The sequence below is a fragment of the Myotis yumanensis genome, unplaced genomic scaffold, assembly GCF_028538775.1.
Source record: "Myotis yumanensis isolate MYYU_CA2020_CCGP unplaced genomic scaffold, mMyoYum1.0.hap1 SCAF_4, whole genome shotgun sequence".
NCBI classification, from domain to species: Eukaryota; Metazoa; Chordata; class Mammalia; order Chiroptera; family Vespertilionidae; genus Myotis; species Myotis yumanensis.
In genome coordinates this window covers 58,697,954-58,715,911 of record NW_027223755.1, presented here as the reverse complement: position 1 = coordinate 58,715,911, position 17,958 = coordinate 58,697,954, and the positions used below count along the sequence as shown (strand labels likewise).

At 41.1% G+C, this 17,958-nt stretch overlaps 1 protein-coding gene across 14 annotated transcripts in view; it reads right to left on the bottom strand.

The window, feature by feature from the left end:
• Window positions 1-5,504: 5,504 nt before the first annotated feature.
• PAM (peptidylglycine alpha-amidating monooxygenase) overlaps window positions 5,505-17,958 on the bottom strand; it is a 268,970-nt gene continuing 256,516 nt past the window's right edge. For 4 of the 14 annotated variants that reach the window (XM_070412390.1, XM_070412389.1, XM_070412397.1 and 1 more), the window contains 5 exons: window positions 16,619-16,718; window positions 14,540-14,593; window positions 9,862-10,065; window positions 6,955-7,011; window positions 5,505-6,301 (listed from right to left, as the gene is read on the bottom strand). In XM_070412390.1, coding sequence (XP_070268491.1) covers window positions 6,120-6,301; window positions 6,955-7,011; window positions 9,862-10,065; window positions 14,540-14,593; window positions 16,619-16,718 — 597 coding nt within the window. In that variant the 3' untranslated portion in view covers window positions 5,505-6,119. The remainder of the gene's footprint in view (window positions 6,302-6,954; window positions 7,012-9,861; window positions 10,066-14,539; window positions 14,594-16,618; window positions 16,719-17,958) is intronic. The other 10 variants (XM_070412392.1, XM_070412398.1, XM_070412393.1 and 7 more) reach the window with 5 other exon arrangements.

Sequence of the window (17,958 nt, the reverse complement as noted above, 5' to 3'; positions counted from 1 at the left end):
TGAGGGCACAAATCCACACACATTTTTTACTGAGTTTTACCACCAGATGTCAGCCATACCCTGCACTGGTAATAACTACCCTGAAGAAATTTTTATGAGGAATCCATGTATGTGGATGGCTCTTTCATCTCTCCTTCCCTCCCTCTCTTTTCCACTCCTTCCTGCTATGACCGTCAGTCTGTCTAACCAGTCAGTCATCTATTGATCATCTACTTAGTTACTTATACCGCACATAGGTGTTCTATCTAAATAATGAAACAGTATTTTACGGAAAAGAAAGTTTAAATATTTACATATACAAATGTGAAAGTAACAGTAAAATGCTTTCTAAACTTGGATCTGGAATTCAGGCTTTTGTTAGCCCAGTAACTAAGGTACTAATGCGATATATTCAGCCTTTGTTTCAGAGTATACTTTCAACTGTCACACAGAACCTTTGCTTTTTGGAACTTTTATTAGATTCGTGTTGTTACTCTGGAATTATATTCTTATTGGAAGAGTATCAACCACGTATTGAGAAAACTATGCAATATTTGGTTTTCAGAAAGGTTTTGGGTGATTAAAAAAGCTAACTATTAGAGAGCTATGCAAAGAGAAAGTTCCTGTTCCAACAACTTCTATTTAATTTTTTTTCTATCTAATGCCTCCTAGGACTTTAACATTTACCTTCAATGATCCTTCATCCAAACTTTGTCAGATGCCTGGCTCTGCTTCTATCACTGAACTTAACACAATGAATTTATGCTTTCTTTCTCCTCTGGATAGTGAGCTATTTGAGGTTTGGGAGCTTAGCAGGTATCTATTGATAAATGAATTTTATTCTCTAAACAGGGACTGTAGCCAGCCTGTAGTGGATTGCTGGTTGCCTACTCAGCAACCATTTTCTTCTATCTGTCCTTCCTGTCCAAATTTTGTTTACAAGTCAGGCACTTCTCTTGTGGAGCCATGAAATTGAGGAAAAGTTAATCCCACCCAAACTTCCTGCATAGATCTGAGTAGTCTAAAATAATCCCATTCCTGTCACTAAGGATTAGTTCAGAAATGACCATGTGATGCCTGTGAGGGAAATTTTTCTTAGAAGGTCCAAGGAAAACTTACCTCACTACTGAGAGAGTGAACTGCAAGATGGGCTAGTGGGTAAATCTTTGCAAATCCACTGTCATTTCTGAAAAAGAAAACAGTTGTTCCTGTGTGTCTGAATCCTTGGGGGGTTTGATATAGATGTGTAGAGAAGTAGGGGAATCCCAAATTTGCAGACACCTACCAGAGGCATCTTTCATATCACATAGAACATTTTAGAGAGTGAAACCAACATGGAGGAAAACAGCTTTGGGAGAGGGAGAGAGCTGACATTATTTTTTGTGTCCCTTGCTCCTCTTTACTCTAGAATTTTTATGAGTTAAGTGAGCCAATAAATCTCTCTCTCCTCTCTCTCTTCTCCCTCTCTCTATTTTACACAAATACAACTCAATGGGATTAGTATTTTGATTGGGGAATTCTGTCTAGGCAGCTGGAAACATGTTTAGAAGCAAGGAGGGCAGTAAGGGCATGGCCATTTCAGAAGGAAATTTAATATGTGTTCTTCTTGGAGTGCAGGTGGTGGGGGGTTGTTAGGGGTGAGATGATCCTGAGAGGTAAGCAGGCTTCTGGGTAATGAAGTCTCCTTGGTGTTCACCTCTGTTATAAATTGCAACAGAAAGTTCAGGGCCTCACTGGAATTCTTAAAGATTTCTGTGAATCTTATGGCTGTTGGTAAATAGAATAAACTTACTTCATCAAAAATGAAAAACTTTCCTTTGAAAAACAAGGTTGAGAGAATCAAAAGATAACCCACATGCTGGGGTAAAACATTTGAAAATCAAGTATCTGATAAAGGTCTTTAATCCAATATATCTAAAGAATAATACCCTATTTCCTAACAATTTGGACTACTTTAAGTTAGTCCATATATTAAAAGTATAATTTATTTTCTTTGTCTTGTTCGATAAAGGACTTTTTAAAACTTTTACTAAGCAAAAGTAGATTTACAGTTGTGAATACACGAAACAGTTTATTCTTCTATTATTTATTAATTACTGTATTATTTTATTTGTATTACAACTATAACCATATTCTTGCCAACCCCTATATATCTATGTATCTCTCTCATCATTGATGTTTCTCTCTCTCTCTCCTTTCCACTCTAAAATCAATAAAAAATATTTTTTTAAAAGTTCATTAATGTATGTTATGGGGTACCCACTCAGGGATTGCATTTGTTTTTCTCTAAGACAAAAAAAAGAAAGAAAAAAATGTACACACCACTAGAATGTAAATTCCAGTAAAGCTGGGATATTGCCTTTCAGCACTGTATCCCCAGGGCTTCGAATTTTTTGCTTGTTAGATATTCAGAAGTGCTTACTAATGACAAACAGGTCAGAAATCACCTTTGAATCATGGAAGGAAACTTCCCTGACTAGGACTATTTGGAACACTTAAGACTCAACAGGGACACTCTTAGAAAGGGTTGGAGGGCTAACAGCCAGCCACAGTCTCTGTTCGGGAAGGGCTGATGGACTATTCATTACAGCCAAGAAGTGGAAACAAAAAAAAGTCCCTTGGCTGATAAAGGGATAAAGAAAATGTGGTATCTATATAAAAAGCAGCAACCGGGATGCCATAATGACCAGAACGACCATTCACTATGACGCCCTCTGTGGCCAGCGAACTGGCCCGATGGGGGAGGGGGCGGCCAGCCAACCCCCCTGCAGCCCTCCCCCCAGCTGGCCCCACCCCAATCGGCCTACAGCCCCTCTGGCCGGCCCTACCCCTGATCAGCCCCCCAACCCCAATAGGGGGCGGAGCCTACTGGCCAACCTCCGCAGCCCCTCCCCCTTGCCAGCCCCACCCCCAATGAGCCCCCACCACCCCGATTGACCTGCAGTCCCTCCCCCCAGCAAGTTCTGCCCCCGATCGCCCCCCCCCACACCAATTTGGGGTAGGGCTGGCTGGCCAACCTCCCACAGCCCCTCCCCATGGTCGGCTCCACCCCCAATTGGCCCTCCCACCCCAATCAGGGGTGAGGCCTGCCAGCCAATTGCCCTTGGCCCGTTCCCCCAGCGGGTCTGGCCCTGACTGGGCCCTGATCAGGGTGGGCCGGCTGGCCAACCTCCTGCCGTCTCCTCCTCCCAACAGGTCTGGCCCTGATCTGCCCCGATTGGGGCTGGGCCGCCAGGCACCCACCTGTGCACAAATTCATGCACTGAGCCTCTAGTAAACATATAGTGGAATACTATTCAGTCTTTAAAAAAGAATAAAATCCTGCCATATAAGACAATATAAATGAACCTGGAGTACATTATGCTAAGTGAAGTAAGTCATTCACAGGACAAATTCAACATGATTTCACTTACAAAAGGAGGGAAAATGGAGGGGGGGTTTGCTATTCAACAGGTATAAAGTTATGCAAGATGAGTAAGTTCTAGAAATCTGCCATACAATGGTGTGCCTAAGGTATCAATACCAAATTGTATACTTAAAATTTTGTCCAGGGTAGATCTGATGTTGTATTCAGGAGGAGGGGGAGGGGGAGGGGGAGGTTGGAGGGGGGAGGAGGGAGGAAGGAGGAGGGAGGAAGAAGAAGGGCTAATGGAACTCTGTGAGATTTGAGGGTTTAAGAGGAAAAACTGATCTCCAGGGTGGATTATAGGGAGGGAAAGCAGGTGATGGTTCTGTGTCTTTGAGGCACAGGTATGGGAATCAGCCCTGACCCAGCACTCCTGGGCCAATCAGCCCCCAAGAAGGTGGCTGTGTGTGACCTACGTGCCCAGCACTAAACACTTTGGCCCTCAGAGGCCAAGGACAGGGCTCTGGGGGGCGATCTGGACTGAGGCACTCTCCAGGCAGCAGGGGAGCAACAACTTTCTTGGGGTAGTTTCCAGAACAATCTTCAACAGTGATATAGAGAGGCAGCAAGTGCAACTGCAGTGTGGACAGACTGAACTAGAATACACGTTTGTGGCATCTGCAAACCTGCTGATTCCATGCCCCACATTCACCTTCTGTGATCTGGAATTTTTTTGGCAACTCCAAGAGAAGGAAAGGTGGGGAAGCCCACCATTGAAAGGCTGGTAATGGACTTTCTGCCAATAAGAAAGGTAAAGACTTGAGCAATTAGCTGGGAAAATAAATGGTATTTGACCATATTTGTTCCATGAGTTTGGGGAGCATGCTACAAATAAAATGAGGGGAACATTGTATGCTGTTGAGTAGATGCTGCTTGGGCTGAGAGTCGGCAAGACTCTCAGGCTTTCACAGAAGAATGCCCGCTAATGAAGGCGAAAGGACAGAATTAGAAATTCATCACTATAATTACTACTGATGTGGTGAAGGGCATAAATGAGCGGTCAGCGAGGAAAAATGTGTTCTTTTGAGAAGAACGATCACAGGAATTTAAAAAAAGGAAGTGTCTACTTGGGGAAGGCACCCAAGTTAAATTTTAATAAGGGGAAGTAAACATTTGGCAAGTGATAATTTCAATCAGATCCTCTTTGGTGTCAATTATGAAGAAAAATAAATCTATGTTGTTAGATTTTCTATAGAATATAGGTGAGAGTTATTACATATTTTACAAAGTAGTGTGAATTGTCTTCATGATTAGTCTAGTCCAGCAATTTTCAACCAGTGTGCCACTGGTATGCCCGCAAGCATTTTTAAAACATGCACTACTGGACTCCTGACTTGGGGGCACTGAGCTCTTTTCCCTCAGGATGCCAAATAAAAAACTAATGATAGCCAACACAATAGCTGTCTGGTGTGAATGAATAAAAATTATACCTACCTTTTTGTCAGGTATATTTTGGGCAAAATATGGGCAAAACGTATATTTTTTGTTATGCCACATAATTTTAGTAATTAACTTATGTGTGCCATAAGATGAAAACAGTTGAAAATCACTGTCTAGTCAATTAAATCACTAATATCCCAACTACTATAATGCCTGAATTAACAAGTTCAAGAGTCTGATTATTCTGAAAAGAACAATCATCAGCTTCTTACTAAATTGCATTGTTGGAACATGAAAAACATGTTCTTAAAATTAATTTGTAGTCACTTTAACAGAGGAATATTACTACAAATACATGGGAATTTGAGTAAATTTTTTTTAAAGAAAACTATTAGTAACTTACACTGATGGATTCACGTGCCTATGTAATTTGAGATGCAGTTTTCCTCTTAGCGCTGATCACCTTTTATTAAAGTACTGACTTTCTGATTGGTAAACAGGCAAAAGCTCTCTTTGAATTTTAAAAGAGAGCCTGGTTTTCCACGTGTATGTAAACGGTTAGGCTGGTTTTTAGTTTATATTGGCTACATAACAAAATATCTTTTTCATTTTAATACATTTCTTTGGGCTGAAGACATTGAGAAGGTTTCACGATATCTGTGGCTTGTGTAATTTATACAAAAGTTGTATATAAAACTCTGAAATATGCAAGCACTGCAAAATACACTCTGACAGCTAATGCTCTGAAAACACTTTATTACACAAGTTACATTCAGATTCTGAAAATAGTGTTCTAACAGTGGAACCATCTAAAAATAAGACATCCCAAAAACACACCAACTGAAGAAGAAAATTTAAAAAAAGAATTTAAATAGAGACTTTTTTCTTTCACTTGTTGCAATATAATGCTAGTGATTTTAAAAAAATAGGAGATTTAGCAGCTTTGTCATCAGGCTGAGAATGCTGAACAGGAAAGGCACCAAAGAAAGACATTGGCAATGGAAGCGCTATTGGGAAAATACTGTGTTCAAGCAGAGTGGGCTTATTTACATCTACAGAAAAGTCTCAGAAATGTAAATGAGCAAGCCTTCCATCATAAATTAGTAGTGTGATGGAAGAAGAGGACTGTTTCTCTAGTCTATGCCATATAAAGACCATGGCACTGTTATGTACTTGTAGGAAACTCCTCAACTAGAAACAGAGGCCAACTAAACCCAAATGAAGTAAATAAAATGTGTACAGTCCCACACAGACTTGTACAGTTTACAATTAAACACACAAAACTCTAACGTGCGAAAGGGAAAAGAATCGGGCATTCTTGGTACATCTCCTCAACCAGACCAAAGCCGGGCGCTCAGGAGGAGGGAGGGGCGGGTGGGGGCAGCGGTGCCGAATACTCCTCTTCCGATTCACTGCCATCATCTTCATCTTTCTCTTGGTCACTGCCCTCGGTGCTTAGGCGGTCAAACCCTTTGCGACTGTAGCCTTTACGGCTCGCAAAGAAATTTCCAAGGTTTAAGCCTCCACTTCCCTTCCCTGAAGAAAGCAAACAACACAGAATTGAGGTGAAGGTCACATGAATGACTCTGTTTCCTTGTATAGTCTTACATGGTACAGTTGGAAGTTGGGGATGGGGAAGGGTAGATATCAGCAAAAGAGAAACAAAAAAAGATTGACATACAGAGACACGTATCCTACAAAGTCAGATGGGCACTACACACATTTATTGAAATACAGAAGGAAAAAACAAAGCTCCCCGCGGGCATGTGTTTCTGCAGGATTGTTTCAGATTCACTTTTCACCTCCTGCACTTTCTAGGCTCTGGGGAACTGGCGTCCCACAAGCAGCTCTCCATCTCAGTGAGCTTATGAAAAGGTCATCTTCAGATGACAGGCACTGACGTGCCCACAGGAGTGACAGAAAGTTTACTGAAGACGAAGCCCGATAAAAGGCAAGGGATCATTAGGTAATACAGAATGGCAAGGTGGAAAAGGAGACTGGGAAATTCACTGCCAGAGCCACACACTCTGGTTTATGGTTTGCATTCCGGTTCGATGCTGTGGGATGTCATGCTGCACAGGGGTTTCATTTCCAGAGAGGAAATACAAATTATCTCCTTGCTCTTTAAAAGACATGAGCTTGCTGACTTTGAACCAAACGTGAAGGATTTTAAAAGGTCACGGGCATACCTCTAAGTTTTCCCAGCACTCTTCCTGAACTTGACTCGAGTTTATGTTCAGAATCTGCTAGAAAAAGATGGCACATTTCAAAAGGAGCCCCGATCACCCTCCTCAATCCATGGGCTCAACTTTCAGTATAAATTCAAGAATTCATAAATAATTAACAAGGTCTGACTCTGGCCTGTATGCAATTCCAAAGGGGAAAAGGTAATACAGTATTGTGATGCACAGAGGGCCACAGCTGGGTTCGACGCCTGCCTGCTCTCTCACAGGCTGTGCAATCTCAATAAACTACTTCTCTGAACTTCAGTTTTCTCCTCTGAGGAAAGAGGGATCAATGACACTCTCCACCCACCTGTAAAGATTAGAGGCACCCTGCACGTAATGTACGTAGAATAGTGCCCGGTAAGTATACAGTAAGTGCTCAATAAATATTACTTTCCATGGGGACAAAATTAAATTGCCAGTAGTTTGTAAAAATCGGGAAGTTTTCATTATTACAATTTAGAAATATCTATCTTAGGCTTTAGTCTTTTCTTGAAGAACAGTACAAGCCCTGCCTGAGAAAGCGTGGGGCCCATGTACATCATTTCCCCTTTATATGACCTAAGTGAAAGCAAAGGACCTGGAACCCTGAGCATTTTCAATCAGATGAGGTGACCCAAGTGTTCCCCGTGGAGCTGCCCATCTCTATGAAAGATCAACTTTTTCTTTTTCTGGGGAGGCAGAATGCCAGGTGGACTTCATTTTTCTGTTTCTCTGTACCTCCCTGCATTCTGTACCTTGGCTTCTACCTCCTTAAGAGCCGTTCCAGGGAAGCAGGGCTTGCGGCTCTCCTATGAAATCTCTAGCCAGGAATGGAGGCAGCATTGTAAAGAAAGCTAGCAGGCAGATAACAGAGGAGAGGTAGCATAGTGGGTGGGGAAGGGAATAGGGAAGAATGGAAGAAGAATCTAGTAAGATTGTTAGAAAGCCAACACATTGGACTGTAAGTTCTACAAGGGTGCAGGACAGCCCTTAGCTGGTTTTCCACCCCCTGAGCCTACTACAGTGTCTGATATGGAGCTGATATGCAACAAGGGTATGCTGAATGAACAGGGGGTCCTTTATGAGGGTTTCTAAAACCCTCATAGAGTGGATAAGATCTATCAAGACAAATGATGAGAAAATGTGAAGTTGGTTTCCTTTTAGAATTAAATGTGCAATTAAAACTGCAATTTTCCTACAGCAAATGTGATTGCACAATAGTAATTTCCTGTGGTTCGACCTGGGTGTCTGCCTTCCCCACACGCGTGTGCGGACTCAGCATTCTGTAACAGTGCCGTGGCGGGGGAGGCCGCTTTCTTCACTCTCTGGCATTCCTTCATCCAGTGTAGTTTGCTTACCAATAGTACTGCTACCTGCCCAGTCCCCACATGCACCCGATACTCCTGGTAATGATCACTGCACTTACCACCTTGCTAATCAATTTTATGTGTCATCTTTTTTTTTTTAAATGTCATCTCTCTTTTGTGTGTCATCTAGTCTGTAACCTCCATTTATTTCTTCCAACAAGTATGTATTGAAGCCTAGCGCCAGGAACTGTTTGTTATTTGTCCTGAGGATACACCAATAAACAAGTACACTTAGCCAGATTCTTGTTCTTTTGAAGCTACCACCTAACTCCATGAACACAATGACTAAGTTTCTTTATCTTTGCCCCTGCTGACTGAGTTCCCTACCCACAACAGGGGCTTAACAGAAGTGTTTTGGGGGAAGAGTTAACTGTTTTTGTGCAGGGCTTTACCGATTGCCTATGAAAAGTAAAAGAAAGTCCTAGAAAGACTCCCTTTCGCCACCTCTGAATCCTCTGTGTTTTGTTTCTGTGTCAGGGCTTTGCTGTGGGCACTGAATTCCTGCCATGGCTGCTTTGGCCTGGAATACAGTCAGATGCTGTCTCTTGATCAAATGCTGCCTCCCACCCTGATCCATGGACTCCTTCCCAGATGGAGCTGTAGATTCTTGCCTTAGGCCTGGGACCCAGCCAAGGGACTACTTCTGAGACATGAGAATCACAGGCCGCATTGTTTGTTTGTGTGGATGTCCTAAAAGGAACTCAGCTCCTGGGTTCTGTACTATGATAATAATTTGATAAAATGCTGACTCCAGTTTTGGAACCTGCCTCGTATGGTCAGGAAAGGTGGACTGATGGCCTATTTTATGACGATTTAAAAACTACCAGATGGTTTGTTATAGAAATAGTTGGTTTCCTGAGATAGCTGAGGTTTAAGACAAGTATCTTTTTTGACTTATGACTTTCATTACTTTATTACCCATGATTATTCTTTAATAAGCACTTACCAGGTTCCAGGTACTGAGATAAATGCTTTCTGTACATTATTTCATTTAATCCTCATACAACCTGAGTGAGTCCTTTATTCCAACTTTACAAATGAGGAATCTGTGGCCGAGAGAGATTAAGTAACTTGCCCAAGGTCAAGGAGCGAAGAGCAAGAGCCAGGACCAGCGGGTGGGGAGTACTACAACTCCCAAGTAACCGGCCCCGCTATTTTGAGAACTGAGCCTATTTCTAACAGCACGGCTCTCCTCTGTCCTGACCCTGCAGCTCAATTACCCTGACTGCACTTAGCTATACGGAGACATCAATTGGGCATAAGCCAGTTGCTAAAAAGCAATATTAAAGGTTACATTTTAACCTAACTGCCCAAATATCCAAATTTCTGAGGCTCCAGATACATTTTCTACTGTGATTCTAACTATAGACAATATTTGGAACATAGACAGTAACATCAAAAAAGGCAGAGAACACTTAAAAAAAAAAACCACTGAAAAAAAATCACAATGGAACTTTGAGAATAATAAGGCCAAACACTTTCAAAAGCAGGCTCCAAGTTCAAGGGGCTCCATTTTACTTGCCTCCAAAGGCCCTTGATTTTTTCCACCGAATAAACATGGCAATGGCCAGCAGGACAGCCACGGGAATAACCAGAAGGGTGGTAATGAGAACAACAGGCACTCCGGAGTCTGGCTCTTTGATCAGTTTCTGTTTCTCTTGTATCTTCTGCAATTCTGAGGAGGCGGGTTTGTTCTCCATTTTGGTTTCAACAACTGCCTCGGATTCTTCAGGGAGAGAAGAGTTCACAATATTCAACTGACCCAAAGATCCCAAAACCCTCCCACCGCCCCTACCCAGGCAAATCAACAACTGCTCGCAAAGAACTTGCTGAGTCCAGTGCAAGCGGGTTCATGCTTCAATGTCTGAATCTATGAAGCTGGCAGCATGTATTGTGATTAGTAACCACTGAATGGTTTTCCACCTTTAAATTGTTTTGTTTTGCTGTTGTTCTATGTTTTATTTCCTCTTAGCTGTAATTCCACAAAAAAATATAACCTCCTTTTGCATCTTTTCAAAGATAAAATGAACAGGCAGCATGGTGTAAGGGATGGAATTGGTGTGCAGGCTAGAGTCAAGAGGATCCGGCCTCTGATCCCTGGTGCCTGTGCAACTAACTAGCTGTGTAACTTTGGGCAAGTTACTTAAATGATCTGGGCCTTCGCGACCTCATCTGTGAAACTGTGATGTAATATACCTCCTTTGTAAAGCCGCTGGGTACAAGTGTTACCATAAAGAAGTTGCTTAATAAGATTTTGTGTCCTTGTATCTTTATGAATCTCCTTCATGTTCAATGAATGCTTCGTACATTGTATGCACGCATTTATTCTAGGATTAAAACCTGGGAAGAGGAGGTGTGGCCTTTTCAGGGTCTTTTTTACAGTTCCCAGCAAACTGTAAGTGCACACATAGGCACTGTATATCCTTTTGAGGGTGATGAAAAGAACATACAATCATTCTGTGATATTGGCAGGTTTTAGGTAGATATCAGACCTAAAGTACTATTTGGGAAATTGATACAATAACACTCTGTAAACTGATGCAGGGATCTTAATAATGTGATTTAAATGTGACATGAGCCTTGAGACACTTGCCCTCAAGAGGCACAGATGTACGTTGGTATAAAAACCCTACTGTGCGAAGTCTAGAAGCTATAACCATGCTTGCCAAAATGCCCACAGTTTCAGGAACTTCAATTTCTTGCGATGCCCTTCTAACCTATGATACAGAATGAATCATATGGCCGTATGGACATTTTGATAAAATGGCAGGGATAGGTGGTTTAACATTGTCAGCAAAATCTTTGGTTAACGTTTAATATATGTAGACACAGCTTGGTAGATAACTGGACACTTTTCCAAGGAAGCATTTCTCAAATTTCTTAAGACACTGTAAACACAAGTTATGAAATACACCAATGGCAGGTCCCAGCCTTTTGCTTAAGTGTTCTGAGCCAGCCTCCTTCATGTCTCATTGATACCTATTGAGCACTTAAAGCTGTATCAGGCATGGTTCTCATTTAATCATCACACCAAGCCTATGAGTAGGCACTATTATCATCACTGTCTTACCGATGGCCTGTCATAGTCCTCATTTTCTTCCCTGCACTATCGTTAAGAGGAGACCATTATTTCTTTTCTTTTGTCAAATGAAGTGGCTCTCGAAACTTCAGTGGAGAGAAGGAAAGGGATTGGTTCATAAATCTAGATGGTTCAAATTTAACCTTTCTACATCTCAGTTTCCACGAGGAATATAAATGTGACTTGTACTCTTCCTAACCACTGTTTTGCCTTCGTGTTACTGTAGAAGAGGTATACAAGATGTTCAATATTCAAGATTATTCTATATTGAAGCAGGAAAATACATAAAACAGACAACCGGATTTAAAAAAAATATATAGGCCAAAGTTATAGGTTGGCAATCAAGAATTTGTTGTCTTGGAAGAAAGGTTTCTTTCTTTTTGAAGGTGGCTACAAACAGAAATTACTTAGCAATTTCTACCTGTCATTAAGTATGGGTACCTACACCTACACCTACACCTAAGGTGAGGCTATATCAGCTCATATCTAGGTTCTTTCATAAGGCAGGACTAGGACTGGGCTACATTATGGATAAATTAAGTGACAGCCTAAAAAAATCAGTTTAGCATTCACAGAAAGTGTGCTGAGAAGGAGGCAATAAACTTGCTAAAATGTAAGATACATTCATTGCACTTCTGAAATTCCTCACCCTTCTGGGGCATTGAGTGTCATCATCTTTTATTGTGAACTGGAGGAGGGGTAAAGACTATGCTTTTGGTGGGATATTGGCATATCTCTTTTATCCCTGGTAACTTTAGTTGAAAATTTAAATTCCTTTCCTGAGTTTCCTATCATCACAAATACTTTCATCCCTGCAACTCCCTGAGAACACAACACTGGTTTTGAAACTCTGCTGTGTGAACATCCACCGTTGGGATGAGTGTCATCAAAGGTGACTCGAATTTGGAAATTTACAATTAACATGTATGAACAAGTCTAGTAAGTTTGGGATGGTGTTTCTCCCTCTCTTTTGTAAGGAGTGGTTTAAGTTTAGCTTCCAGATTTTGGTAAAAGACAAACTCTGGAGATCTAGCATGATTTATATTCCTTTTTGAAATAAGAAAGTAATATTTTAAAAAAAAGGTTTAATGAATATCATATGGGTTCAAAAAAGAAAAGAACAACTTCATTTGAGTTTGGATATTCCTAACTATTAAAATGAGCCCGTCATGACAAGACACTTCAATAAAATTTACTATTTGAACTGCTGCATTCTGCCACGGACTGGGATGTTCTCATTTAATCATCACACCAAGCCTATGAGCACAGTTCACCCCTCGCTGGTCAGTGTGGTTGGGCTGTTCTCAACAGGCCAACCAGTATGATCTAGTGCAGGGGTGGGCAAACTTTTTGACTCGAGGGCCACAATGGGTTCTTAAACTGGACCGGAGGGCCGGAACAAAAGCATGGATGGAGTGTTTGTGTGAACTAATATAAATTCAAAGTAAACATCATTACATAAAAGGGTACGGTCTTTTTTTTTTTTTTTAGTTTTATTCATTTCAAACGGGCGCGGGCCGTAGTTTGCCCACGGCTGATCTAGTGTGTGTGTGTGTGTGTGTGTGTGTGTGTGTGTGATCTATTTAAACAGAGGATTCAGAGTAATCTACAACCCTCTCTAACCTATAATTCTTGGAAGAATTTATGGTGAGTCAATTGGTAGTATTCATCTCTCCTCAGTGGTACAGAACTAGTGGTTAAGAGCCCAGGCTTTGGTGCCAAACAGACTTTAGTCAAAACCTAGTTTTGCCACTTACTATCATAGTAGTAATTCTTATCTTCACTTGCTAATATTTAAAATGGAGATATTGCAATGATCACATTGTTGGTGTAAAGATTAAACTTGATAATTCTGTATAGCCCATTGTTTGTGCTCCATAGATGATAGCTATTATTAAAATCATTCCCAACATATCTTTATTCCAGAGCAAACAGAACTTATCAATAATTCTATATATAATGATAAAAAACAGGGTCCTGGGAACTTCATCATTATATGTGTATGGTATGAATGCCACTCAGTAGTGTCACATAGGTAGAATCACTACAAATGCCAAACAATTGCTACTTATTTATTTTATAATATTATCTTACCCCTTTCAACCTTGAGCCGGCTATATTTTCTTATCTGCCTACATAAACTCCCTAAACTCCCTCTTGGTTCTTGCTTCTTTTCATCTCTTTCCACCTGCTTTCATGAGAAAGGAAAACAAGTAAACCTAGGGTTAAGTCTGAATATCTAGGTGAGGCATTTGTAAAGCAACTAATAATGGAATCATTTTGCTACTTAAACATTAGGAGCATCTCTAGTGAGTTCTTAACTATACACAATGATGCCCAAACCCTGTAGATAGTAGACAATGCACAAATATAAACTGATTCTACACAAGAGAGAAAATAACTTGACAGGGATTCCATAGGAACCAAGTGGTTGCTTACCAGCAGCTTAATCTTATCTACCCATTCTTGATAATATATACCAATGTTATGCTTATCTGTATATATGTATATGTATGCACACACATGCACACACACACACACATGCACACACACTCCTTATAGGGTGTAAGTCTCTTAAAGTCAGGCACAGTTTCATTTCCCTAAAACCTATTACGGTGACTTACACATAGATGGCCTTCAGTAAATGCTGGGGGGCTAAATTTTACTAAGATAGAAACTTGGGGAGCAGCTAATCTTCTCAGGCTCTTACAGTATTAACTCACCAAAGGTATTTTCCACTCCTTTAGGTTAGAGCCCCTTAGGAAAAGGCCTTTTCCAGTACACTGAACAGTAGTTTTCTGCTGATCTGAGGTTAACATACTTGTAAGTTACTAACTTATTTTTTTCCTCCATGAATGTTTCTGGCCCATTTTTAAAAACAGATTTCTTAATCACTTTTCATCACCTGAAATGAGTGAATTTGAACTTATTATTACTACTCCATTTATTAGAAAAAGAGATGCCAATGTGTAGGGTTAAAGGTTCAGGACACAGCAGAAGTTATTGATAATTTAACAGATTCTATTTTTAGCTTGATAATATTTTAAGTGCAATCAAGAGCCATAAAATAATTCAACACAAATAGCCTTGGGATTCACAGTCAAAGAGGAACCTGACCAACCTTTGGTTTCCTGGACCTCGATGCCAGCCTTCTTAACTGACCGATGTTCCATTTCTGTAACACAGCAAAGAGACAGAGCATTGTAATCCCCAAAAAGAACAATGGAAAACTTAATTTCGATATTAATTTTACTCAGTAGAAAATATTTCCTTAATTCATCAAATTCATTATCATATTAGAAAAGTTTAGTGCCAATCACTAATTAGGTGCCAGGTCTAGGAATCCTGGATAAAATCTTCTAGGGGAAGTTGAAATAATATTTCTAAGGTCTTCACATTTAAAATGAGATTTTCCCTATTGATTTCTGAAATAGCAAGTTGTTCTGTTTTCATGTGACATCTCAGAGGCAGCTAGTCCTGCCACGTCCATCAGTCTTCTAGCTGACATATGTGGATGTGACTAGTTAAACACGAGCATGCAGATACAAAGACACTCGCTTGGCCCTGGATGACAGTCTTATTGTCCCTAAGGTACTATTTTCCTGGTTTGTTATTTGGTTACATTCTGGACTATGCAGAGAACTTTTCTGTTTCAAAACTGAAAGCTATACTGCAGTGCTTGTCAATCAGGAGATACATCAATATCACCTGGGACACTTTTCTAAAATGCATACACTATCATTCCTCTTCTTTCTCTTGATCTCAAGTGGGGGTGCGACCATGTGTATTTTGAAAAACCCTTCCCCAATGACTCAGATATACATCTCTTTTGAGTACTAACCATGGGGATGGTATGAAGAGCCTAAACTGGAATCTTAATGAATTCAAGTAGCATATTCCTACCTGCCGAATGAAGATACTGGCTAGGTTTCTGAAAGTCTTTTCCACTTTAAAAGGTATTCATTCATTTCTTTATTCTGAAAAACCTGGGCTCAGACACGCAATTGGGAATTATCCATCTCTCTTTGCTTTCCTGTCTGCCCACACCTTCTGGTTCCTCTTGAGGAGGCAGGTGGTGGGAGCCGCACGTGCAAGGGGGATGGGAAGCGGCTGCTAGCGGGGAGCAGTCCTGGGCACCTCTGTGCACTCAGCCCTCACTGGGCTTTATTACAAAACCAGCAAAGGTGACCCAAAGGATAATTCTCAAGACAGCAGTTAGCAAACCTACTTGGGGTCCAAGACCTGTATGGTACCTATTTTCTTTGTTATAACTCGTTTTTCCCCTTGTTATAATTTGCATTTTCCCCTGTTTAGTTAGCACTTCCTATCTCCATCAAGTCCATGTTTCCTTACTATTTCTGTCTAAAACTGCCTGCTGCAGCTCTGATACCACAAGCTTATCATTCTCAGTTCTTCTCCCTAATTCCATCTTCTCCTACTGTTTAGACCCTGCCATATTTTAAAAGGATTTCTGGACACTGAGGTTAGTGGCTTACTAAGCATCCCATGCTCTTTAATTTAGAAAGCTTATGTTTTCTTAGGCTGATATTAGAGGCTAGGTCATATCTAATGCTTTCTAAGAATTAGAAATAAAGTCCAAATTGCAATTAGAACCCCCCGCTCCATACTACCTTGCTTGATCCTGATAGAAGAACCCTTCTGTCCCATACATACTTTGAGCTAGATGAAAACACAGCAGTGCAGAATTTTGAGTAAGCCGAAGCCTAAAGGAAAAATGCAGAGCGCCTCCTATTTGGAATGATGTGTGTCTGACACTGATGCTGGCGTTCCTAGCTGCTCGGCAGCCACGGAGAGCTGAAGAGTCACTTGGGAAGTGATGCCTGTGTGGAAACTAGTCAGCCCATCTGCCTTGCCAAAGCCATCTCCCTCCCTCTGGAGAGGAGTTGGAATTAACACTGGCTTTCAGTGTAGCAGACATTACTTCAGGCATCAAGAATTTCCTGTGGAATATCTGTGGAAACGAGGGGATAACTGCCAGCAAAAAAAACCTCTCTTTCCACTTAAAAATTTAATTTAATTCCTGAAATGAATACCAAACAGGTATTTTAGCAACTACCACTTATACCTTGATTTCCCACTCCTATCAATAAAAAGAGAAAGAAATGCATTTTTTTCACATGTTTTTTTAAGCAATAAAACTGAGGGGAAAATATGCACCATAATATTGTAAAAACCATACTTTCAGTTGTGATGAACTTCCACACGGTATTGGTGTGAGCGTCTCCAACGTACACAGTCCCGTCTTCAGAGGCAGCAATATCATGAGGCATGTCAAAGTGCTGCCCAAACAAGAAGTACACGTTAGGGTGGCGAGCCCGTACTTGAATTCTCCATAAACAGGCAAAGAAACCACCCAACAAAACAATGAGCATATTACTCAAACCAAAAAAAAAACAAAAAAAAACCAAAACAAACAAAAACACCCACACCAAAAAACCAAAACCAATAATTCCCATCACAACAACTCTAGGCCAAAGAGAGTCATTCATTCATTCTCCGGGCAGACTCTGCCAGGCACACCTCTATACATTAGGGAACACTAAGAGACCCTTACCACTGACTTTCTAGTCTTTAAAAGAGTTAACCTTTACAAGTAGAACTTCTTTTTACAGTGTTCATTACTTGGTGTTGCAATATCTACCCATTTATATTTATTTTCCTATCTACCAAATTTGCCTGCTTAAATCTATCCAAGTCAAAAAGACCAGGTATTAAATTTTGGCTATTATCCCATCAAATTATCATGTGCTGCCTTAAAAACTAGTTATACATCACTGATTAGAGAAGTCATTTCAAAGATTCAGTAATTCAGATTCTTTCTTTTTAAGTATGTTCTTACTGATTTTTTGAGAGAGGAGGAGGAGGGGAGAGGGAGGGAGGGAGGGAAGAAGAGAGAGAGAGAGAGAGAGAGAGAGAGAGAGATATCAGCGGCCTCCTGTAAGCCTCCTACTGGGGATTGAGCCTGAAACCCGGGCATTTGCCTAGACCAGGAATTGAACCAGTACCTTTTGGTGCATGGGATGATGCTCAACAAACTGAGCCACACTAGCCAGGGTGAGATCTAAAATGTATACCAGGAGAGAGGCAACAGTGTAGGGTTTTATACTCTGAAGCCCAGTGTTTACAATATCTTCAGTCAACAAAGGAGTGTTGAGTGTTACCTCCAGTATTTCTCAGCTTTGGTATCTACTTAGCTACTCGGCGTTTCACTATGTCTTTCTTCATGACATATGTCCATTTCAATCGTCACCATCTCAGTCCAGGACACAGGAGACAGGGGAGCACTTTGTAAAAACCACACTTTCAGTTGGACCCAGGGTCACCACCTGGTTCCTGGAAGAGCAGCCTTAAAATGCTGTGCGGCTGCCATTTCCATCTGCCCGCTGAGGCCTGCGAAGGTGCCATGTGGCTGCCAGTTGGCAGGACGTGGGGGGTGCTTTTGCCTTTGGGGCCAGCCAGGCCTGCCTGAGGACACAGCTCTCAAATACAGGACCCGTGAGTATGAACAGGAGCATTATC